We start from the raw sequence: 24,534 nt of genomic DNA, 5'->3' as shown, positions 1-24,534 counted from the left end.
CACACACACACACACACATTCTCTCTCTCTCTCTCTCTCTCTCTCTCTCTCTCTCTCTCTCGCTGGTTGAAAATAAATATCCAGAGTTCTAAGCTCTTTGCTGATGCTATGTATCATTAATCATTGCCCATCTCTATATTGTGAGAATTGGATATGTTCTCATGCTTCATGTAAGTAAACCTGTTCAGATGAGGTTGAAGACAGACCCATCTAGTATTAAACTTACAGAAAATTACAACTCTTGTATACCTTTTTAAAAAAATAAAATTTGCATTTATTCTGATGATTTCCTTTTTATAACATGACTGTCATTTTCAGGGGAAGGTGCTATCAACCTGGCTTTGGCTCAGAACCGAAGCCAAGATGTGAGAATGAATGGACCCATGGGAGCTGGAAATTCAGTTAGGATGGAGCCAGGATTTCCTATGGCAAGTGGTCCAGGTGAGATCTCTCACTCAATTGTATGACATTTTACTAGTTGCCCTTTTTTTTTGCTTTATTTGCTAATGTATGATCATTTGGGTCCTACAAGATAGGCAGGGTTTCCTGACACATCTCTGTTTATTAGTTCAGGAAATAAAGACATGAAATCACTCTTAGGAGGCCATCTAGATTCACAGAGCGTGAAACATATAGGTTTTACAATCTTTGGGGCTCAAGCTTAAACGAAGATGAGCACTGAGCAATGCAGCAAACATTGATTAAGTTCTTGAATGATAGCACCTATGCTAACTGTTGAAAATAGAAATGAATAAAATATATCCTACCCTCAGGATGTTTATAGCATAATGGAGAATGTAGTTTTCTAACTCTAACTTTCTAAGGCTAAGAATCTGTGAGCTAAGAGTACTTGCATGCTTATGTGGAATCTGTAAAAGTATGTAGGAGAATATGTGTTTTTATATATTTAGAGCTTGAGAGAGTTATAAATTATTTGCTACCTTTTCAAGAAACCTGAAATTTCTTCTTTGGAGATTGAATTCAACATTCTGTGAATCACAGAATATTACAATTGAGTTGGCTCTCTCATGTAAGCTGAGGAAGCTGTGGAGCTCATGAAAGGAAGCAGTTTGCCCAGGGTCAAGTAGCAGTAGGCTTAATATCTCAGATCTAACTCCCAGTTTAGTGTTCTTTTCACTATATTCGTGGCTTTCATACTTTTTCTGCTGCAGGACCCTTTATTCAAATAAACCAGAAAGGCACAGCTTCTGTGGTTAAAGCAGAGTAAGCACCTGAAACTATACCAAATCATTCACCTCCCCACCTAGCACAGCAGCTCTTGAAGAAATGCAGGAGAATGGAGAAGCTCAACTTACAAAGCCTTTGTTTTGAACAGTAGCTGAAAACTTGGCCTTATAGAATTGGAAGTAGGTTTTTATCCTGACACTGCCATTTAGTGGTTACCTTAAGCTAAGTTATTGCATCTCTCCAAGCAACAGTTTCTTCTGTAATAATGCCTGTAATCTATTGAGCTCATGCTTGAAGGAAGATGAGCCATGTGGCAAACATTTCTGCGTGCCTATTATATGTCAGGATCTGTACTGTTGGACTGTTGTGGGGTACCGTATTGTAGATGGAAAATACCCAGCCTGTTACCTATAGTTGGAAGTCAGTAGATGTAATTCTCCACAGAAATCTGAGCATTTGGTTTTAAGGCAGCTTAATGAGAGATTATAGGTGGCACTGTTGCCACTAGTGAAGAATCAGGGTCAGAAGAAGAGTGGGAAGAACCTAACCAAGTTGCATGTAGTTAGTAAAAGAATGAATAGAAATAGGATGAGATTCAACCTGGGTTCTAGTCTCGATTCCTGGCCAAATGACTTAATATTTACTGGCTGTACTTTCTTGTAAACATATTTATTTATGTCCTATAAGCAATGCTATATAGATCACTTCCAGCCTTAAAATGTTAGGACCCTTTAAACCGATGTCATCACCCAAATTGCAAGCTCTCCTAGTATCTAGCAAATAGCTCTCCTAATATCTGGCTAGTACCTGGCAAATAGCAGGCATATTTATTAAGCATCTCTGAGAAGTGAGTCTTAATTATAGTAACATATGTAGTTTATTGTCAACATAAGAAACTTAGAAGCTTTAGGTTGAAATTAGGTTAGATTTAGTGAAGGCCATTGATTGTGATATAATATGAAGTTTCAGAAATAATGAATTAGTAATGATCTGTAGTCACAATAACATTTTAACCCCTAATCTTTCTTTACTGCCAAGCATATTTCAGGCATGTTTTTCTCTGTTGTCCAGGGGTACAATGGATGCAAACAACTTTAATATTAGTTTAAACTAAGCAGAGGAATTTTTCTAGGGAAAGCGACCTTAGACTCTATAAAACAATAATAAATGACTTTAGAATTGTGTATTTACAGTATATGAGATTGCAAATTTTTCTTAGCACTACTTTCTCTATTGGCAACAGGAAGTTAACTGATAAGCAAAATTCTTTTGTAATTAAAACCATATCGATAGCTTGTTTGGTTTTTTCCCATAGCTTTAGAGAAGCTCAAGATTAGTGAGGATTCCATAGTAGTCATTTCGTCATGGTTTCTCATCCTATTAATGCTTTAGGTTGATAATCCTTTGCTATGGGGAGCTGTCGTGTGCATTGTGGGATGTATAGCAGCATCTCTGGCCTCAACCACCAGATGCTAGTACAGCGGTTCTCAACCTGTGGGTCGCGACCCTTTGGGGGTTGAACGACCCTTTCACAGGGGTCGCCTAAGACTGTCGGAAAACACGTATATAATTACATATTGTTTTTGTGATTAATCACTATGCTTTAATTATGTTCAATTTGTAACAATGAAAATACATCCTGCATATCAGATATTTACCTTGCGATTCATAACAGTAGCAAAATTACAGTTATGAAGTAGCAATGAAAATAATTTTATGGTTGGAGGTTACCACAACATGAGGAACTGTATTAAAGGGTCGCGGCATTAGGAAGGTTGAGAACCATTGTGCTAGTACAACACGGCACCTTCCCAGTAGTGCCAATGAAAACTGTCTCCAGACATTGCTAAATGTCTCCTGGGGGACAAAATGTTTTTCCCCCCCAAAGTTGTGAACCATGGATTTAGTCCAAATTCTCCCTAGTATTGGAATGTATTTTATAGTATCTCTACTGAGCATGTAGTCAGCATGTGCTTAAACATTTCTGAGTGTAGGAGGCTGATTATAGACTAAGAAAACCTGCTTCTTATCTCCTAAAAACTTTCTTACTGTCTAATTATCATCTTTGAAAAATGGAATGGGGTTCCTAAGAAACAAATTCAGTTTCAACATTTACCTAACTGCCCTCCTCAACTATAAAACATCTAAAAATGCTAGATAAAAATAGAACATTTAATGCAGAATTGAGCTTATAAAAGAAAGTAAGGAAAATCCCCAGGGCAAAAAAGAAGTCAAAGAAGAAAATTTAAGTAGCAATAAAGAATGAGAAGACTCTGCAGGGGCCAAGGGATAAAACATGAAGCCTTACTCAGATCTACATAATGAAAGAAGTTAGAATTCAGAATCCCTCATGAAGCGAGAATTTTCAGTGAAATACTGATTCAAAAATTTTTACCCTCTGGCACAGGAAGACAAATGCAAAACTTATCTCTCTTGACCTAGGCTCCTAGTTGGGGGCTAGGGAAATAGTGGTTGTGGAATTGTTTTCTCTACCCTCATGCATGTTGGACATTTAATATACAGGGTAGTGCAAAACTAAGTTTACAGTTGTATTTGAAACACAGAGTTTATTCTTGTATTATTATTTATTGTATTTTCCTTACGAACAACTGTAAACCTACTTTTGCCCCACCTTGTATTGAAATGACCCAGGAACAGCCAAGCTAAGTCAGTAAGTAGTTTTAGACTGGCCTCAACCCAGTAGTAATTGTTGAAGCTCTGGAGAGGCACATTCTCAACCCAAGCCATTGCAGATTCTCATAGTTAAGGCCTGTTATAAATGAGACTTGAGGCCCAGTGCATGAAGTTTGTGTACGGGTAGGGTCCCTAGGCCTGGCTGGCGATCAGGGCCAATCAGGGTCTTCCGGCTGCCAGCTGGGGCCTTCCTTTGTTCTGCACCGCCCCCTGGTGGTCAGTACTCGTCATAGCGAGTGGTTGAACTTGCAGTCGGTGGAACTCCTGAGGGGACTATTTGCATATTAGCCTTTTATTATATAGGATCACTAGAGGCCTGGTGCATGAAATTCGTGTACTGGGGGTGGGGTTCCCTCAGCCCAGCCTGCCCCTCTCACAGTCCGGGAGCCCTCAGTGGATGTCCTACTGACGGCCACAGTCTGGCAGCAGAGGCTCGGAGCAGGCATCCCATGTGTGTGTGTCTGTGTGTGTGTGTATGTGTGTGTATGTGTCTGCTGGGGCCTGCCCCCAGTCGTACCACGTAGGCTCGGAGCAGTTGCCGTGTGTGTGTGTGTGTGTGTGTGACTGAGTGTGTGTGTCACCACCGGGGGCCTGCCCCCAGCTGCGTAGGAGGCTCAGAGCAGGTGCTCCGTGTGTGTGTGTCTGCTGGGGGCCTGCCCCAGCCACACCGTGGAGGCTTGGAGCAGGCGCCCCTCTGTGTTGATCTCTCAGGCTCCTGGCCTCCACTGCGTGTTGTACTCTTCCTTGAGCTGTGGCCAGGGTGGGGTGCTGCCTGCAGGCAAGGCTTTACTGCTCACAGATCGCCAGATCGCCGCGGAGACCCGGGGGCAGGCCCTCCTGGCTGCTGCCTGCAGGCCGCACTTTCCTGCTCTGTGATAGCCATGGCGACCCAGGAGCAGGCCCACCTGGGGGCTGCCTGCCCTCCCCACTTTGCTGCTCTGGGATCGCCATGGTGACCCAGGAGCAGGCCCGCCTGGGGGCTGCCTACAGGCCACACTTTCCTGCTCACCAATTGCTGGATCGCCACGGCGACCCAGGGGCGGCACTTTCCTGCTCTTGGATTGCCATGGGCTTAGGCGGCACACTGGGGTCCTGGCTGGGGGTGGGGCTTAGGCCGCACATGGGGGTCCGGCTGGGGGCGGGGCTTAGGCGGCATGCGGGGGCCCGGCTGGGGGCAGGGCTGCACACAGGGCCCGGCTGGCGGCTCGCGCTGCCCCACCCTGCCTGCAGTATGCAAATTAGCTGCCATCTTTGTTGGTGGCTAATTTGCATATCATGCTGATTAGCCAATGGGAGGTGTAATGAAGGTACAGTCAATTACCATCTTTGTCTATTATTAGATAGGATACTCCAGGCTTATAACATTTAGGGCTATACTCTCTCCCTCTAGGTCAGTGGTTCTCAACCTTCCTAATGCCGCGACCCGTTTAATACAGTTCCTCACGTTGTGGTGACCCCCAATTTCATTGTTACGAATTGAACATAATTGAAGCATAGTGATTAATCACAAAAACAATATGTAATTATATATGTGTTTTCCGATGGTCTTAGGCGACCCCTGTGAAAGGGTCGTTCGACCCCCAAAGGGGTCGCAACCCACAGGTTGAGAACCGCTGCTCTAGATAATGGAAATATTAGGGTGTTTAAATTTGTGAAAATCCTAAGAAGAGGACAAGACACTATCAAAACATAAAGAGAATTGGGGGGAGAGGGACAGAATTTATAGAAATTTTTATTTTATTTTATTTTTTTTTCTAAAATATATTTTATTGATTTTTTACAGAGAGGAAGGGAGAGAGATAGAGAGTTAGAAACATCGATGAGAGAGAAACATCGATCAGCTGCCTCCTGCACATCTCCTACTGGGGATGTGCCCGAAACCAAGGTACATGCCCTTGACCTGATTCGAACCTGGGACCTTTCAGTCCGCAGGCCGACGCTCTATCCACTGAGCCAACCCAGTTTCGGCTATAGAAATTTTTAAATTGAAGTAAATAACTTATTCGTTAGACACAGCTGAATTAGAAGGTAAACTTGAATAAATTACCCAGAATGCAGCACAGAGAAAAATAAAGGAGATGGAAATATGAAAAAGGTCAAGAGATGTGAAGGATAAAATTAGAAGGTTTAACATAAGTCTGAAAAGAATTCTGGAAGAAGATAAAGAAATTAAGGAGGGACAGTAGTCAAACAGAGAATGGCTGAATTTTTTCCAGAATTGGTGAAAGAAATGAGTCCTCAGATTCAGAAGCCCAGTAATCCTTAGCACTACAAATAAAAATGAATCCACATCTGGACACAAAATTGTAAAGCTACAGAACATGAAAAGCAGAGAATGTTAAAAGCAACTCAAAATAAAGACCAATTATTATTATTTTTAATCCTCACCTGAGGATATTTTTCCATTGATTTTTAGAGAGAGTGGACGAGAAAGGGAAAGACAGAGAGAAACATCAATGTGAGACAAACACATTGATTCATTGCCTCCTGCACGCACTGCAGGGAGGATCCTTCAACTGAGGTATGTGCCCTTGACCAGAATCGAACCTGGGACCCTTCAGTCCACAGGCCAACTGTCTACTGAGCCAAACCAGCTAGGGCAGAGACCAATTATTTATGAAGGAAAGACTATGAGACCCACAACAATTTTTTTTAAAAATATGTTTTTATTGATTTCAGAGAGAGGAAGGGAGAAGGAGAGAGAGATAGAAATATCAATGGTGAGAGAGAATCATTGATTGGCTGTCCTCTGCATGCCCCCTATCAGGAATCAAGCCCGAAACCCGGGCATATGCTCCAACCGGGAATCAAACTGTGACCTCCTGGTTCATAGGTCAATGCTCAACCACTGAGCCACACTGGCTGGGCCTGCAACTGATTTCTTAACAGCAACATTGGAAGTCAGAAAACATTGGAATAATATTTCAAAGTGATGAGAAAATTATTGACAGCCTCGAATTTTAAACCTAGCTACACTGTCAACAGTAGTGTGAAATAAAGGCCTTTTCAAAGAGACTGAGAGAATTTACCATTAACAACCCTTGCTAATTGAACTGCTCAAGATGTACTTCAGGAATAAGATAATTGAACCTAAGATGGAAGAAATAAGAGCTAAGAAGGGATGGTGAGCTAAATAATTGGTAACCTGGGGTAAATATTTCAAAATAAACATTGACTTATTTAGTATAATGATAACCATATATTGTCTTTAGACCTTAAGTCAAATATGTCTGTTGGCATTTTAAACATAATCACTAAAATAATAGAAATAGATTATATGACTTCATAGGAAGGAAGGCATGATGAAAACAATAAAACTCAGGAAAAATAGGAGAATAGCATAGAAAAAGAAGGGTAAAAAAAGCAGTGGTATCACAAAATGATAAACCAAAATTTAACAGTAAAGGCAAGTGGATTCTGAACTTTGATAAAAATAAATCAGATTCAGCTATGTGCTTTTATAGAAACATATAAATTATAAGGAATCAGTTCATAGCTAAAATGATAGAAAAAAATAATCCAAATGAATATTAACCAAGAAAAGGGAGAAGAACTATTTTTATCAGATAAAACAGAATTTAAGATAAAAAGCTTTATGGAGGATAAATAGGGCCACTGTATGATGTAAAAGGAAAAGTTCAGTCCTGACCGGTTGCTCAGTGGTTAGAGCATAGGCACACGGACTGAACGGTCGCGGGTTCGATTCCCAATAAAAGGCATGTACCTCCATTTCAAGTTCAGTCCCCATCCTTGGTCAGGGTGCGTGTAGGAGACAATCAATTGATGTCCCTCTCTCACACTGATGTTTCTCTCTCTCCCTCCTCCTTCTTCCCTCCCACTCTCTAAAAATCAGTGGAGGGAAATTATCCTCTCTCTTTGGGTGAAGATTTTTTTTAAAAAAGGAGCCCTAGCAGCTTTGGCTCAGTGGATAGAGCGCCCCCCTTCAGACTGAAGGGCCCCAGGTTCAATTCCTGTCAAAGGCACATACCTTGGTTGCAGGCTCGATCCCCAGGGTGTATGCAGGAGACAACCAGTCAATGTCTCTCTCACATCGATGTTTCTCTCTCTGTCTCTCCCTCTCTCTTCCATTCTTGCTAAAAATCAATGGAAAAATATTCTCAGGTGAGTATTAACAAAAAAAATTTTTTTAATAAAAATAAAGGAAGTTTATCAGAAAGATAATTAAACTTTTATTTTCTTAATAACCTATCCTTAAAATATGTGAGGCAAAAATGGACAGAATTACATGGAGATAGCAAATCTTCGGAGAAATTTTAACAAACTTTTGTTAGTAATTGATGTATTGAGCTTATAAAAAAATTAGTAAGGATAAACTTTGAATAACATAATTAAAATAATTTGATATAATGGGTATACAGTTGGCCTTGAACAACATGGGATTATGGGCTTCAATCACCCATGCAAAAATCTGTGTATAACTTTTGGCTTCCCAAAAACTTAACTGCTAGTAGTCTACTATTGATTGGAAGTCTTACTAATAACATAAACAGTCGATTAACACACATTTTGTATGTTATATGTATTATGTGCTGTATTCTTAAGCTAAGTAAACTATAGAAAAGAAAATGTTATTGAGAAAATACATTTGCAGTACTTACACATTTATTGAAAAAAATCCACATGTAAGTGTACCTGTACAGTTCAAAACCATTTTTAAGGGTCAACTATACATAGAAATCAAGGATCTTAATCTTGTCAAGCATAAATGGAACATTTGTATAAATTGGTCATGTGTTATTCCAAAAGCAAGTTTTAGTAAATTCCAAATATTCTCTAACCTGTAGTGCAATTAGTCAAGTCAGCGGTCCAAAAAACAAAAACGAACTAAAATATTCCATATTTTTAGAAATTAAAAAATACATTCTAAATACACAATGATTTTTTAAAAATTAATCATGATGGACATTAGAACATATTTGGAATAATGAGACTAGCACACATCAGAATTTGTAAGGTATAGCCAATACAGTACTGGGAAGAAAATTAAACCTTCAGATACTTATATTAGAGCAGAACATCAGCTGAAAAGTAACAAGCTAACTATGACTTAATTAAGAAAATGAACAGCAGAGTGATAATTTAGGAGGAAAGAAATAAGTAAAGTATAAATTTTTAAAAAAGAACAGAGCAGCAAAGCTAAAAGATGTTTCTTTGAAAAAAAAAACAACTAAAATGATGAATCTGATAAGACAAGAAAAAAAAGAGGCACAGGCAATGTAAAGAATGAAAAAAAGTGTACACTTTTAAAAGGATGTATTTTATAGTATGTGAATTATCTCAGTTTTTAAAAAGAATGGAAAAAAATGGGTATCCCGTGAATAACTTTATGCTAATAAATTATAAAGCATTGGCAAGTTAACAATTGTCTTGGAACTATAATTTAACTGAAACAGACTTAATAAGATATAGAAAACTTGAAAAATGTATAACTACTTAAGAAATTGAAATAATTAAAAATCTGTCTTCCTGTGAACCAATTAGTATAACCCACAGGCCCTATTGATTTAATAGGTGAGTTTTACTAAATATTTAAAGAACAGACATATTTTTCCAGAGCATAGAAAAGGGGGAAAGATGCTTCCCAGCTCATTTTGAAGCTATTTTATTCTTGACCAAAATTAAAGGACAGGAAGAGAAAATAATTATAGGCTGTTATCACTTATGAATATAAATGCTAAATTCTAAAAAGTCTAAGGGTATCAGAAGTTAGAAAGATATGGAGCAAGAGAAATTCTCAAACATCTAGTTGGAGTATGAATCTGTATAACCACTTTTTTTTTTAAATTAAATCTTTATTGTTCAGATTACATTTGTTCCTCTTCCCCCCCCCAATAACTCCCCTCCTTCCAGTTCCCGCCCCACCCTCCACCCTCACTCCCCACCCACTGTCCTCATCCATAGGTGCACGATTTTTGTCCAGTCTCTTCCCGCATCTCCCATTCCCCTTTCCCCCCCAAGAATAGTCAGTCCATTCCCTTTCTATGTCCCTGATTCATTATAATCACCAGTTCATTCTGTACATTAGATTATTTATTCACTTGATTCTTAGATTCACTTGTTGGTAGATGCATGTTTGTTGTTCACAATTTGTATCTTTACCTTTTTCTTCTTCCTCTTCTTAAAGGATACCTTTCAGTATTTCGTATAATACTGGTTTAGTGGTGATGAACTCCTTTAGCTTTTCCTTATCTGTGAAGCTCTTTATCTGACCTTCAATTCTGAATGATAGCTTTGCTGGATAAAGTAATCTTGGTTGTAGGTTCTTGGTATTCATCACTTGGAATATTTCTTGCCATTCCCTTCTGGCCTGCAAAGTTTCTGTTGAGAAATCAGCTGACAGTCGTATGGGTATTCCCTTGTAGGTAATTGAGTCTCTTTCTCTTGCTGCTTTTAAGATTCTCTCTTTGTCTTTTGCTCTTGGCATTTTAATGATGATGTGTCTTGGTGTGGTCCTCTTTGGATTCCTTTTGTTTGGGGTTCTCTGCGCTTCTTGGACCTGTAAGTCCATTTCTTTCACCAGGTGGGGGAAGTTTTCTGCCATTATTTCTTCAAAGAGGTTTTCAATATCTTGCTGTCTCTCATCTTCTGGCACCCCTATAATTCTGATGTTTGTACGCTTGAAACTGTCCCAGAGGCTCCTTAGACTATCTTCACACTTTCGGATTCTTTTTTCATTTTGCTTTTCCAGTTGGGTGTTTTTTGCTTCTTCGTATTTCAAATCTTTGGTTTGATTCTTGTGCTCCTCTGGTCTGCTATTGGGTATAATATTCTTTATTTCAGTCCGTGTATGCTTACTTTCTAATTTCTTTATCGTAGCATCGAGGGTCTCATTAGTTTTCGTGAGGCTCTGCTCAAGTTTATTGCAAGCCCTCAAAATTGCGATTTTTAGATCCATATCCTCCATTTCTGTCATGCTTTTTTGTCTCCGCATCTTTTATGCTTTCTTGGTGCACCCCCTTGTGGTCTTTGTGCGCAGTCTTGTTCTAGTTAAGCCTTAATTGTTATAGTTAATACTAGAGGGATTTGACCACCAGGCCGACTGGCTGTGAGAATCAGCTGTGGGAAAACTTCTGTCCCCTGGGGAGGTGCTAATCTAGCCTTTGCCTGAGGCGATCCAGCAAATGGCTCTGCGCAGGGCTTGGGCGGGGCGGGTCGCACAGGCTCAACAGGGCAGGCGGAGGGTGCAGTTATGGCTGCTCTCAGTCCGTCCCCAGAGGCTCTGCCTCTCTGTCCCAGCAACCGCTGCAAACCTCGGAGGGACCGTAGCCAGACAGTCCCGCTTCTCCCGTTTGAGTCTGGGTCCCTAGAGACTCACCCGGATCTGTAGCCCAGAGTCTGAGACTCCCTCCTGATTGAAAACGACAACCGAGCCCTCAGCCACCAGCCCGCTTTGTGCGCGCACCACCGTACCTTTAAATTTTCCACACTGCGCCTCCTCTGAGCCTCGGAATGCTGTTGTTTTTCCTTCTAGTTGAAGAGTCTCTCCTCAGCCAGCCTTCCTGTGGTTCTGGTTGATGTCCGTTCCGTCTTTTAGTTGTATTTTTGAAGTGGTTGTTTGCGGCAACAGTCTCCGGTGTTTACCTATGCCGCCATCTTCGATTCTCCTGTATAACCACTTTTGAGAGCAGTTTACCAACATCTAGTAAAATTGAAGATGCTTATATTTTAAAACCTAGCAATTCTAATTATATAGTGTAAAGATAAGCTCATATGTCCACGAGAATACATGACATTACCAAATTCTCAGAATGAAAAGTTAGGGTGGGTAGGGGGTGGGGATCTAATATTTATCAACAGGAGAATGAATGTATAAAATAGAGCACTATTATGGCAGTCAAGATGGACAAAACTCAAAAAATAAGTGAAAATGGAAACTGAAGAATACATATAGTATGGTGCCACTTACATGAAAATTAAAAGCATACAAAAATGCAATACAGTTTTCCTACATATGTAGAAAATAAAACATGCATGAAACTGTTAATCCCAATTATAAGATAAGAGGGAGGGAATGGAATGAGTTGGGAAGGAGTATATATAGATACACACAAACACACACACACACACACACACACACACACACTAGAGGCCTGGGTGCACGGATTCGTGCACTGGTGGGGTCCCTTAGCCTGGCCTGTGTCCTCTTGCAATCCGGGACCACTCAGGGGATGTACTAGTGCACAAAGTGGCAGGCAGCTGGGGAGGAGCCCAGGCGAGGTGCTGCACTGCTCCCGCTCATCCTGGCCCCACAGCGCTGCTGTGGAGGCAGGAGAGGTTCGCGCCATGCCAGCGTCTGGCATTAGTCAGCTGAGCGGCGCTCCCCACTGTGGGAGCATACTGACCACCAGAGTGCGTTGAGTGTCTGCACCCTGGTGGTCAGTGCACATCATAGTGATCGGTCGTCGGTCACTTAGGCTTTTATATATAGAGAATATACACACATATATGTATGTATGTATATGCATCTGAAGGAGATAGGTCAAAATGCTTAGATATATGCAAGGTAGATGATGGTACAGAAATTTCTCATACTTTTTCATATTCTTGAAATATTTCATTAAAAAACAACAACATTATGCCAATTCCAATACTCTATTCTAGACTTTTTTCTCTCTCTCTAGGATTAATAAGAATGACCAACCCGGCCACTGTTATGATGCCCCAGGGTGGAAACATGTCATCTTCCATGATGGCACCAGGTCCCAATTCAGAGCTGCAGCCCAGGACTCCTCGCCCTGCTTCACAGTCAGGTAATGATCTCCAGTCTTTTAGGATCAAAGAGGCTAGAACTCCCTGCACAGATCATTACAAAATTCAGCTGACTCGGATGCAGTTCCCAATTGCCCAACTTAAATGCCACCTTCTTTACAAAATCTGCCCTAATTTCTTCAAGGTAAAAGTCATCATTTCCATCTTAGAATTTCTCATTGTTCTCTTATAAGTTTATTCCAACATTCCTTAAAAAAATGCATTTAGTGGCCTACTTAGTCCTGCAAGATACTCCATGACAGAGAACTCTAAACATTGAAGTAAATTTGGTATATGCATCCTTCTCCCGGAGATACAAAATTAACATTTTGGAGGCACTGAGAGTCTTACAGTGAAGTTGTTAGATCCAATGTTTCCCAAACCTAATTGACTATGTTTTGTTTTATTTTCTTACGACATTAATGAACACAGTTCCCAAAATATGCTTTGAAAATACTACTCCACATTTTATGTTTGTCTCTTATGTCCACTTTTGAATCATAAGCTCTTTAGATAAGATTTATCTTTCTATCATCTTTGTACGTTGCTTTTCATATAGAAGATGCTCACAAACATTTCATTGAATGGTACCAGCAGATTTTACTCTATATTTGCAGAACTGCCAAGACTACTGCTCTATGACCTAGGTTTCAGTAAGTTAATTTTTGCTTTGTTGACCATTTTTAAACAGATGCAATGGATCCACTCCTCTCTGGGCTCCATATACAACAGCAAAGTCATCCCTCAGGATCTTTAGCGCCTCCACACCACCCATTGCAGCCTGTGTCTGTGAACAGACAAATGAACCCAGCTAATTTTCCCCAGCTGCAGCAGCAGCAGCATCAACAGCAGCAGCATCAACAACAGCAGCATCAACAACAACAGTTGCAGGCAAGACCCCCACAGCAACATCAGCAGCAACAGCCACAGGGAATTCGACCCCAGTTTACTGCCCCAACTCAGGTGCCTGTTCCTCCAGGCTGGAACCAGCTGCCTTCTGGAGCCCTTCAGCCTCCTCCAGCCCAGGGTTCTCTGGGCACAATGACTGCAAACCAAGGGTGGAAGAAGGCTCCCTTGCCTGGTCCAATGCAACAGCAACTTCAGGCAAGACCATCCTTAGCCACGGTACAGACACCTTCCCATCCTCCCCCTCCATATCCCTTTGGCAGCCAGCAAGCCTCACAAGCCCATACAAACTTTCCTCAGATGAGCAATCCAGGCCAGTTCACAGCTCCTCAGATGAAGAGCATGCAGGGAGGGCACTCCAGGGTTCCAACCCCCCTGCAGCAGCCCCACCTCACCAACAAGTCTCCTGCCTCCTCACCCTCCTCCTTCCAGCAGGGATCCCCTGCATCTTCCCCAACGGTTAACCAAACTCAGCAGCAGATGGGACCAAGGCCACCTCAGAATAACCCACTTCCCCAGGGATTTCAACAGCCTGTCAGCTCTCCTGGTCGGAATCCTATGGTTCAACAGGGAAACGTGCCACCTAACTTCATGGTGATGCAGCAGCAACCACCAAATCAGGGGCCACAGAGTTTACATCCAGGCCTAGGAGGTGAGGAACACGGAAGCTATTTATGTTGGTAAATTTACTGAAGATAGATCTTAGTAAAACTTCAATTTTGAGATAATAGAGGAAGTGAAATAAGGATGTAATAATTTGGTTGTGTGAATATAGTGGTGACATTTGATATAAATTAGTTAACTTGATACATTATGCAGTATCTTACTGGTTACATTTAAACTAACCCTCTGGATAAAAATACAGGTAAAATTCAATATAGATATGCTCATTTTGTTTTCAAATTATTTTTGCTTGATCTTGTACTAGTAAATTAAAATGTCCAGAAGAAACATGCATTTTATTAACAACTTATACTGCTCGGCTGTAGAAAAAATTAAGATTGTGCAATACAGCAAAAATAAAAAGATAACTAAGGGTCTTATTGGGGGAAAGGCCCTTCTAGTTTTCAATTTTGATAATCCTAAGTTAGTAAAATAGCATGGTATTTGTAAAATTTGTTTAAAGGGGAGTAAGTTCAGAAATCATTGACTTTTATAGTTTTATAATGTCAATGCCTGCTCCTTAGAGAGGGAATTCCACCAGTTATACCTAAAGGAGATTTATTTATTTATTTTGTAAGGTGCCTCTTGTATGAAGAAAAAGCAATGGAGCTTAATGTGTGAGAGGTAAAACGATTACAGTAAAACTTATCCATCTCCATGTTTATTATTTATTCTTATTAATCATTGATCTAGTGCACATGAATGTGCTTGGAGCTTTTCAGTAAGGTATAGAGAGTATCAGTAATGCTGTCATCTGATAAACATCCCCCTCCCCCCCCCAAAGACACCCATTGCCTACCCAGAAAAAACCTTGCATCTTCAGTGCAACATAGCAAAGGCATGTTCCCATGGTTTCTGGTGAAGCTAAGTTGCTCATCAGCCTTGCACTCTCTCTTGTGATTAATTGTATGGACATGCAGGCTCTAATATTTGAATCCTAAGAAGTTTTCAGAAAATGCAACAATGTTTCAGCTCCAAACTTCACTGTCTGGGCATCTAGCCCTGCATCAGTGGCAGCTGGGTAGTCCCTCCTGCAAATGTGATTTCTTATTTAATTACAATGGAAGCATGCAAATGGGGACTTGTCACTGCTAAAGAAAAGACAAATGCATATTTGTCTACAAAGCGTTTTTCAGGACATTGAAAATTTGGCCCTTAAAAAAAAATAAATGGACTAATACAAAAAAATTAAAGTGAGCTTTAGGTCTTGATGCTTTCATAGAGCAGATGATGTGCTCACCTAGGTGATCTGGCCACATCAAGGCCTACGTTATAAACAATGAGTGTGTTCTGAGATTCTCCTTACTATAGATTTTCTGAAATTAAATCTTCCTCTAAAAGGAAGTAATACTTTAGTGAGATTCCATTAGAGCATGGTTTTGGTACCATAGCTGTCAGAATTGAAGCAACCCTTATGAGGGGAAGGCATAATGATAAATTTTACATAGCCTCACTTTGAAGCTCCTATGAATTGCTTCTAATCTTTTGTCTTTTTCAAAGAGACAAGCACAGTATTGGGGGGACGTTTTCTACAAAGGATATTGTCATCTATTTCCCTCTGTGGAGAAAAAGACTACCTATCTATACTTAATATCGGGACCTATTTTTTGTTTCATAGTATTTATCATCAATTTGTTTGAATGTGAGAGAACTTATTTCATTGGTACCTGTATTAAAGTATGTAAAGTTTTGGAGTCCACTCTATTACAGAGAAAAGTAAAGAGCTCTAAACCTTGCTGTGATGTGGCCTCAGATCACATTTAGGGAGCAGATTGCCATCTTTTCCTTGGCATGTTCTAAGTGTAAATTTTTTAGTATTTCTTTTTCATTTTGACAATGCTCATGTAAGAGATCGTGTTGATTTTTTTAACCATCTTTCCCAACCTTATTATTAAAGATCTTACCAGTGTGACAGAGAGCTAAGCCAGTGGAGACTTCATGCAGCTCATCCTTCCTTATTCATTCCACATCTAAGAAAGAGTGTAAATTTGCTAGGTAACTGCCTTACTCATTGTTTTCTATTAAGGAATGCCTAAACGCCTCCCACCTGGCTTCTCAGCAGGACAGGCCAATCCGAACTTTATGCAAGGTCAGGTGCCTTCGACCACAACAGCCACCCCCGGGAGTTCAGGAGCCCCTCAGCTGCAAGCAAATCAAAATGTCCAGCATGCAGGTTTGTTTTCTATGATTTATTCAGCAAGCATTTAATAGTAAGAGTATTGTGTAGTAGATACCGTGATGAGCAACAAGGATAAACCTAAGTCCTGGGCTTTCACCTTAATTTCAAACCCATGAATATGAATTATTCTTTCAAGGCAATAACTGATCTGTTGAAAGTAGATACAATGTCTCAAAAACCTGGAAACATCTAAGGAAAGGAGACAAATAACAGGTTTTGGCAATTTAAAAAAAAAAAAATTTCTGAAAAGAACCAAATAATAAATATAAGGTGTCCCAAAGAAATGTATAACTTGAAATGATTATAAAGGCAGCATTTATTAAAATACATTTCATTTTCAAAATTGAACTATCAGCTATTAAAGTGTGTATACATTTCTTGGGGACATCCTGTATTTTTTGGCTTTGCAACTACTTAACTCTGCTGTTATGCAAAAGTAGCCAGAGACAATATGTAAATGAATGAGTTTCGCTGTGTTCCAAACACTTTACTTACAAACTGGCAATGGGTCTGATTTGGCCCATGGACCATCATTTGCCAAATCCTGAGTTAGTAAAAAGGTAAAAGGTGTTTGTGGCAGAGGAAACTATAGGTACAAAGGCATGGAAACACATGACATTTTGGACAGCTGCAACTTTAAAAATCTCTGTATAGTACATGTTAGCTATGTTTATGCTGAATGTCTATATTCTGATTTACACTGTGGTGTTTGAAGACCGAATTTTAATCAGTACTGGTTTAATGCCAGCAGTGTATTGTATATAAGAAGAAATTTCGGAGGAGAAATAGGTTGTAGCAAAACAGCTAAAAAGTATTTGTAAAATAGTATTGTATAAGTCCAGACTTCATGTTTCTAATTGCTTAGGTAGCATATGACTAATCCTCTTACCCTTTCTCATTCAGGCAGTTAGGACTGAGGTAGTGCAAATATTTTCTTAACTCCCATCCCCACTTACAGTTAATTGAGTTATGTGGTTCCAGTTTTAATTGTAAATCATTAAGGAATGAGAAAAGTACTAACTTAACGAAAAATAATTCAAACTACCTCTTGAAGAGTGAGGGTAGGAAAACTGCTTGTCTTTCCTTATCTGCTAGTGCAAAACTGCATTCTTGAGCTATGTGAATTTGTGTTTTCTATAGGAAGTGTTAAAACTGATAAAGTCATTTATAATTCCACCCAAGCACAGGTATATTGTTTTTTATATGGTGCCTTCCACATGCTCATATTGTTTTGATTTCCCCATTATCCCATCTAATATATCTCTACTCTTGACTATCATTTTCTGTACTCTTACCCTGCTTTATTTCTACCTTGTTAGCTTTTACTTCTTCCTGTGAAAATACTTGCCTGTTTGTTATTGTCTCTTGTCAACTAGGCTTCAAAGTATCTGGGATTTGATCAGTCTTATTTATTGATATTGCCTCAGCACCAAAAGTGCCTTGTACATATTAGGTACTCAATATATAATTGTTGATTGAATGATGGCTATGGGAAAATCCCAAAGACCCAAAATAAGTAAACACTGCAACAAGCCAGGCAGTGTTCTTTGTCTAAATTAGAAATCGCTGAGAAGAATAGAACGTGTCCCATGTGGTCCACCAGAAACTGCCAAAAGCAAGGTCACTGAAGTTTTAACATCCTTGTTAACTATCCTCTATCTACAGCTTCTGGGTCATCTGTCATTTGACTCCTACCAGGGGCTCAGCTTTCAGATCAGGATTAAATAACTTTTACCACACTGGGGTTAGAGGAGACTTGTCCTTAGGAAGTATTAGGTGTTCTTTTCTTTATATCACACATCCATATATCACACATATAGAGTCATTACTAGTTTTTCAAGAAGCACCTTGAGCCCTAGCTGGTTTGGCTCAGTGGATAGAGTGTCGGCCTTGCAGACTGAAGGGTCCCAGGTTCGATTCCAATAAAGGGCCCATGCCCAGGTTGCAGGCTCGATCCCCAGTGGGGAGTGTGCAGGAGGCAGCCAATCAATGGTTCTCTTTCATCATTGATGTTTCTCCCTCTTCCTCCTCTGAAATCAATAAAATAAGAAGCACTTTTAAATGTCTTCTCAGTGTTGTTGAGGTTTTCCTAAGAGGATGCATCACATTGTTTCCTTGACTCATCTAAAACAGTTTTTTTTTTTTTCACTAACCTACAGTGCTTTTCATTAATTTTCATCATCTTGAGGTAGCTACAAGTCATTTTTTAATCTACTCACTATCAATATTTATTAAATTAATGAAAGACTAAAATCAGACTGCAGCCCATGACAAATTCACACATGTTCTCTTAAGGCCCAATCCCCACCCCAAACTGAGATGTTACTAGACCCTGCAAGTAAGGGCAGGTATCACAGGCAGGATGCCATGTTCTCCCCAGAGAGCCCCAGGAAATAGTTCTAATTGAATTTGGTTATCACTTTAATTAGCCCCATTCCATGATCTCCCCAACATGCCCTCCAGATCCCACCTTGACATCCTCAGCTGTAGGTGGAGACCCAAGCAGGCCTGGAGGGTGGACTCCAGCCATCATTATAGGAAAAATCCCTTTGGCCAGAAACATTCAGTGGGTTATGGGGTCCAAGTCATTTTTAAGTAATGAGATGTTGCCTTATTCTTCATTTAATCTGAAATAAAGTAGCTTTGTTGATCTTTGAAATGTTATCTTTAAGTTATCAAATAAGAGTAATGAAATGGATTCTTCTCTATTGTATGGTTATTGAGAATGTAACAATTATCCCACAGTCAAATCTCCATACTTTAGAAAATTCAATGAAAGTATGTCAAGCACAGCACATCTGTTTATGTTGGTCAATGGATATATGGGTGATGAGTGTTTTTCTAATTGAGGTAATTTGAGTATCTTAATACCAGTAAGATAATAGTATTTCTGAAATTGTACTTTTTTTTGTTTGTTTTTTTAAAGGTGGTCAAGGAGCTGGTCCTCCTCAAAACCAGATGCAGGTGTCCCACGGGCCACCAAACATGATGCAGCCCAGCCTCATGGGAATTCATGGCAACATGAACAGCCAGCAGACTGGTAGTTCTGGGGTTCCTCAGGTGAACCTGGGCAACATACAAGGCCAGCCCCAGCAGGGCCCACCATCTCAGCTGATGAGCATGCACCAGCAGATCGTGCCCTCCCAGGGCCAGATGGTCCAGCAACAAGGAAGCTTGAACCCTCAGAACCCTATGATCCTTTCAAGGACCCCGCTTATGCCACAGGGCCAGATGATGGTGAACCCTCAGAGCCAAAATCTTGGGCCCTCACCCCAAAGGATGACCCCACCCAAGCAGATGCTTCCCCAGCAGGGCCCACAAATGATGGCGCCACATAACCAGATGATGGGGACTCAGGGGCAAGTTTTGCTCCAGCAGAACCCAATGATAGAGCAGATCATGACCAATCAGATGCAGGGGAATAAGCAACAGTTTAACACTCAGAACCAATCCAATGTCATGCCGGGACCAGCACAGATAATGAGGGGACCAACTCCAAACATGCAAGGAAACATGGTGCAGTTTACGGGACAGATGTCAGGACAGATGCTGCCCCAGCAAGGGCCTGTGAACAATAGTCCTTCTCAGGTTATGGGAATTCAGGGCCAGGTCTTACGACCACCGGGGCCCAGCTCACACATGGCCCAGCAGCATGGTGATCCTGCTACTACAGCAAATAATGATGTCGGCTTGTCTCAAATGATGCCTGATGTTAGCATGCAACAAACCAACATGGTCCCCCCACATGTGCAGGCCATGCAGGGAAACAGTGCCTCGGGAAACCACTTCTCAGGCCATGGGATGCCTTTCAATGCACCTTTCAGTGGAGCACCCAATGGAAATCAGATATCCTGTGGTCAGAATCCAGGCTTCCCGGTCAATAAGGATGTCACACTAACAAGCCCGTTGTTGGTCAACTTATTGCAGAGTGACATCTCTGCAGGCCATTTTGGGGTAAACAATAAACAAAACAATACCAATGCAAATAAACCGAAGAAGAAGAAACCCCCTCGGAAGAAGAAAAATAGTCAGCAAGATCTGAAGTAGGTTGTGATAAGTTTGTGTGTTTTTTAAACAAAATATATTTATTTTAAAGTATTTACATATTCATGTCATGTTCAAGTTGTAATGACTGTTTTTTGCACATAGGTATCAGAATGATACATGAGTTAATTATGCCCCCTACTGACTGAATAAGTATTTTGAAAACAAAATAACATTACAGAGTATAGAGAATGTGGTCCACACAAATCCACCACATAAAAACCACATGTACCTTTTAAATATAAATGGATATCATAAAAAGGACTTTTCAGATCTTAAATATATTTAAGATAGAGTTTATTAGAGAAAGGAGGACTTGAGAAGAAAGTATAATTTTGGAATTGACTGCTCGGAATCACATTACACAATTTTAGGAAGCATTATTCACATTATATTATATACCAGCAGTGTTCAACCAGGGAATTTTGCCAAGGACATTTGGCAATGTGTGGAGATGTTTTTGGTCATTACTACATGGGGTAGGGACAGAGGAGGAACTCGGTGTTACTGGCATCTAGTGGGTAGAGGCCAGGGATGCAATTAAACATCCTAAAATGCGCAGGCCAGTCCCCACGATAAAGACTTATCTGGTGCAAATGCTAATAGTGTTGAGGTTAAGAAATTTGCTCTACATGAATATTCCTTCTTAAGTTGTATAACAAGCCAACAAAGACAAATGGAGTATTATAACTTGCTTAAACTTTGTTGAATGGGTCAAAGACGTTACATCTCTTATATCAAAGAACACAATTTTAACCCTTTTTATTTGGGCTACAAAATGGTATTTTAGATAGCTTCATATGTCCACCATTTAGCTCTATTCTAGGGATGATACAATCTGTACATAAGCTTTTGATCTGCTAATGATATATTTTTTAAATCTTTATTGTTGAGTATATTACAGTTGTCCCCCTCTATTCCCCAATTGCCCCCCTCCACCCGGTTCCCGCCCCGCCCCAGGCCTTTACCACCCTATTGCCTGTGTCCATAGGTAAGATCTTTAGTTAATCTCTTCCCATCCCTCCTGCCCCCTTCCTTCTGAGATTCATCAGTCTGTTCCATGTTTCCATGCCTCTGATTCTGTTTAATTCACCAGTTTTTTTTGTTCATTAGATCTTATTTATTTTTAGATACAGTAGTTGATACGTATTTATTGTTCATATTTTTATCTTTTTTTTTTTCTTCTTCTTCCTCTTCTTAAAAAATACCTTTCAACATTTCATGTAATACTACTTTGGTGGTGGTGAACTCCTTTAGTCTGTGAAGCTCTTTACCTGACCTTCAATTCTAAATGATAGCTTTGCTGGGTAGAATAATCTTGGTTATAGACTCTTGCTCTTCATCACTTTGAATATTTCTTGCCACTCCCTTCTGGTCTACAAAGTTTCTGTTGAGAAATCAGCTGACAGTCGTGTGGGAGCTTTCTTGTAGGTAACTAACTGCCTTTCTCTTGCTGCTTTTAAGATTCTCTCTTTGTCTTTAACCCTTGGCATTTTAATTATGATGTGTCTTGTTGTCAGCCTCTTTGGGCTCCTCTTGTTTGGGCTCTCTGTGCTTCCTGGACTTGTAGGTCTTTCTTCCACCAGGTAGAAGTTTTTTGTCATTTCTTCACGTAAGTTTTCAATGTCTTGCTCTCTCTCTTCTCTCTACCCCTGTAATGCACCCCCATAATGCAAATGTTGGTATACTTGAAGTTGTCCCAAAGACTTTATACCATCTTCATACTTTTAGATTCTTTTTTCTTTTTGCTTCCTCATATTCCAAATCATTGATTTGATTCTTGGAATCCTCTACTCTACTGTTGCATCCCTGTAAATTATGCTTAATTTCTAACTGGTCCTTTTTCATGTCTTTGACATTCTCACTAAGATCCTTGAAAGTCTCACTAAGTCCCTTGAAGCTCATGAAAATCCTTGAGTAACCTTATAATCATGGTTTTGAACTCTGTATCCAGTAGTTTGCTTGCTTCCATTTCTTTCATATGTGACATGTTTCTTTGTCTCTGCATTTTGGCTGCTTCCCTGTGTTTGTTTCTATGTATTAGGTAGAGCTGCTCTGTCTCCTGGAATTGATAGAGTGGCCTTATGTAGTAGGTGTCCTGTAGGGCCCAGTGGCTCAGCCTCCCCAGTCACCTGAGCTGGGCACTTTAGGTGTGCCCCTGTGTGAGCTGTGTGCACAGTCTTGTAAGTTGAGCCTTGATTGCTGTTGGCATCACTGGGAGGAATTGACCTCCAGGCCAATTAGCTGTGAGGACCATTTGCAACTACAGTGGGAGAGCTGCTGGGTAGGAGACACCCCGATGGAGCAGGACTTGCTTTGGTGCTCACTGAGTGTTTGAGTGTGTCACTTGTGGATTGTAGTGTTGTAATCTGGTATGGTCTGAACCTGTCCAATGGATGCACTTGCTTTAGGGCCTCCAGGGAGGGGCAGTCAGCCACTGCCTGGGGCCACCTGGCAGGACTACAAAGCGATCTGAAGATGGCTGTTATTTGTATTAGACTTGGAAGTACCCAGCTGTGAAGCAAGGCAGGCTGGAACTAGTACCAGGTCTTAGACCTTTTATTTTTTATTTATTTATTTTTTAAAAAATATATTCCATTGATTTTCCTACAGAGAGGAAGGGAGAGGGACAGAGAGCCAGAAACATCGATGAGAGAGAAACATCAATCAGCTGCCTCCCGCACACCCCCCACTGGGGATGTGCCCACAACCAAGGCACATGCCCCTGACCAGAATCGAACCCGGGACCCTTGAGTCCACAGGCCGACGCTCCATCCACTGAGCCAAACCAGCCAGGGCCTTAGGCCTTTTATTGACAGCTTTGGAGCATACTGACACCAGCTGCAGCTTGTTTGAGTGATTTTATGAAGTCTGAAGCCTGAGACAGGCCATTCATATGGAAAAGCTGCTGCAAACAACTTGGGTGGGGTTGCAAATTGGATGGAGTGGGGTTTCAGGGAATCACCAGGGCAGAGCAAAGTGTGAGCCAGGCTGATGGAGACTCAGATATGACTGCCATTCAGCCCTGTGACAGGGGAGGTCCCAGCACAGGAACAATGACCCCTGCAAGCACCCCTGTCTGGGAGAAAGCCACCCCCAAGTTCCTGCCCCGATGCCGGACAATTCAGTTCTTCCCTTATGTGTGTTGGTCCCCCAAAGCTACCCGATGCTGGAGCTCAGAGGGTCCGAGTCTGAGTAAGTTTGTGCCCCGTCCCTTTAAAAGGAACACCTGGGTCTCCAGCAGCCTCTATGTCACTCAGCTGCAATCCCCACTGATTTTTACAGCCTGTAGTTGTAGGGACTTCTCTTCCCAGCTCTGGAACCCTGGGCTGGAGGGGCTAGTGTGGCGCTGGGGCCCCTTGCTCCTTACAGGTGGCCTCTGTAGAGATAATCTCCCTCCTGATTAAAAAAGCAGCACACATGGGTATCAGACCAGCCTGTTCAGCACCTCTACCCCTCCTAACAATCTCAATGTGCTTTCTTCTTTATTTCTCTTGTTGTAGGACTTCCATTCAGTCGCTTCCAGGCGGTTCTGAATGATGGTTGTTCTGTATTTTAATTGTAATTTTGATGTGGTTGTGGGAGGCTACTGGCATTTATGTACGCCACCATCTTGGTTCCTCCTGATTGTGATAGGTTTTACCTCAAATCTTCCTAATTTATTTCTATGTGGACTTCTTTTGATGGAAAATTTTAAACCTATATAAACTTAGAGTAGTATAATGAAATCCCCCCTCTTCAGTAATTATCAGCTCATAGCCTATCCTGCCTTCATTTGTGCTCTCCCCATTACCCACTTGATTATTTTAAAGCAAATTCATTTTTTTCTTATTTAAAAATTTTTTTAAAAATTTTAATTTATGGCCAAGGCCGGTTTGGCTCAGTGGATAGAGCGTCGGCCTGAGGACTGAGGGGTCCCGGGTTCGATTCCGGTCAAGGGCATGTGCCTGGGTTGCGGGCACATCCCCATTGGGAGATGTGCAGGAGGCGGCTGATCGATGTTTCTCTCTCATCGATGTTTCTGGCTCTCTGTCTCTCTCCCTTTCTCTCTGTGAAGAGTCAATAGAATATATTTAAAAAAAAAAAATTTT

At 40.9% G+C, this 24,534-nt stretch overlaps 1 protein-coding gene across 6 annotated transcripts in view; it reads left to right on the top strand.

The window, feature by feature from the left end:
- Positions 1 to 24,534, top strand: part of NCOA6 (nuclear receptor coactivator 6) — a 115,329-nt gene that overhangs the window by 63,765 nt on the left and 27,030 nt on the right. For 4 of the 6 annotated variants that reach the window (XM_070420184.1, XM_070420181.1, XM_070420179.1 and 1 more), the window contains exons 5-9: positions 319 to 441; positions 12,525 to 12,653; positions 13,343 to 14,209; positions 16,247 to 16,393; positions 19,326 to 20,442. In XM_070420184.1, the coding sequence (XP_070276285.1) occupies positions 319 to 441; positions 12,525 to 12,653; positions 13,343 to 14,209; positions 16,247 to 16,393; positions 19,326 to 20,442 (2,383 nt within the window). The remainder of the gene's footprint in view (positions 1 to 318; positions 442 to 12,524; positions 12,654 to 13,342; positions 14,210 to 16,246; positions 16,394 to 19,325; positions 20,443 to 24,534) is intronic. The other 2 variants (XM_070420183.1, XM_070420182.1) reach the window with 2 other exon arrangements.

This window comes from Myotis yumanensis, unplaced genomic scaffold, assembly GCF_028538775.1.
Source record: "Myotis yumanensis isolate MYYU_CA2020_CCGP unplaced genomic scaffold, mMyoYum1.0.hap1 SCAF_7, whole genome shotgun sequence".
Classification (NCBI taxonomy): domain Eukaryota; kingdom Metazoa; phylum Chordata; class Mammalia; order Chiroptera; family Vespertilionidae; genus Myotis; species Myotis yumanensis.
Note: the sequence above shows the minus strand (reverse complement) of the source record. Positions and strands in the feature narration are given on the sequence as shown.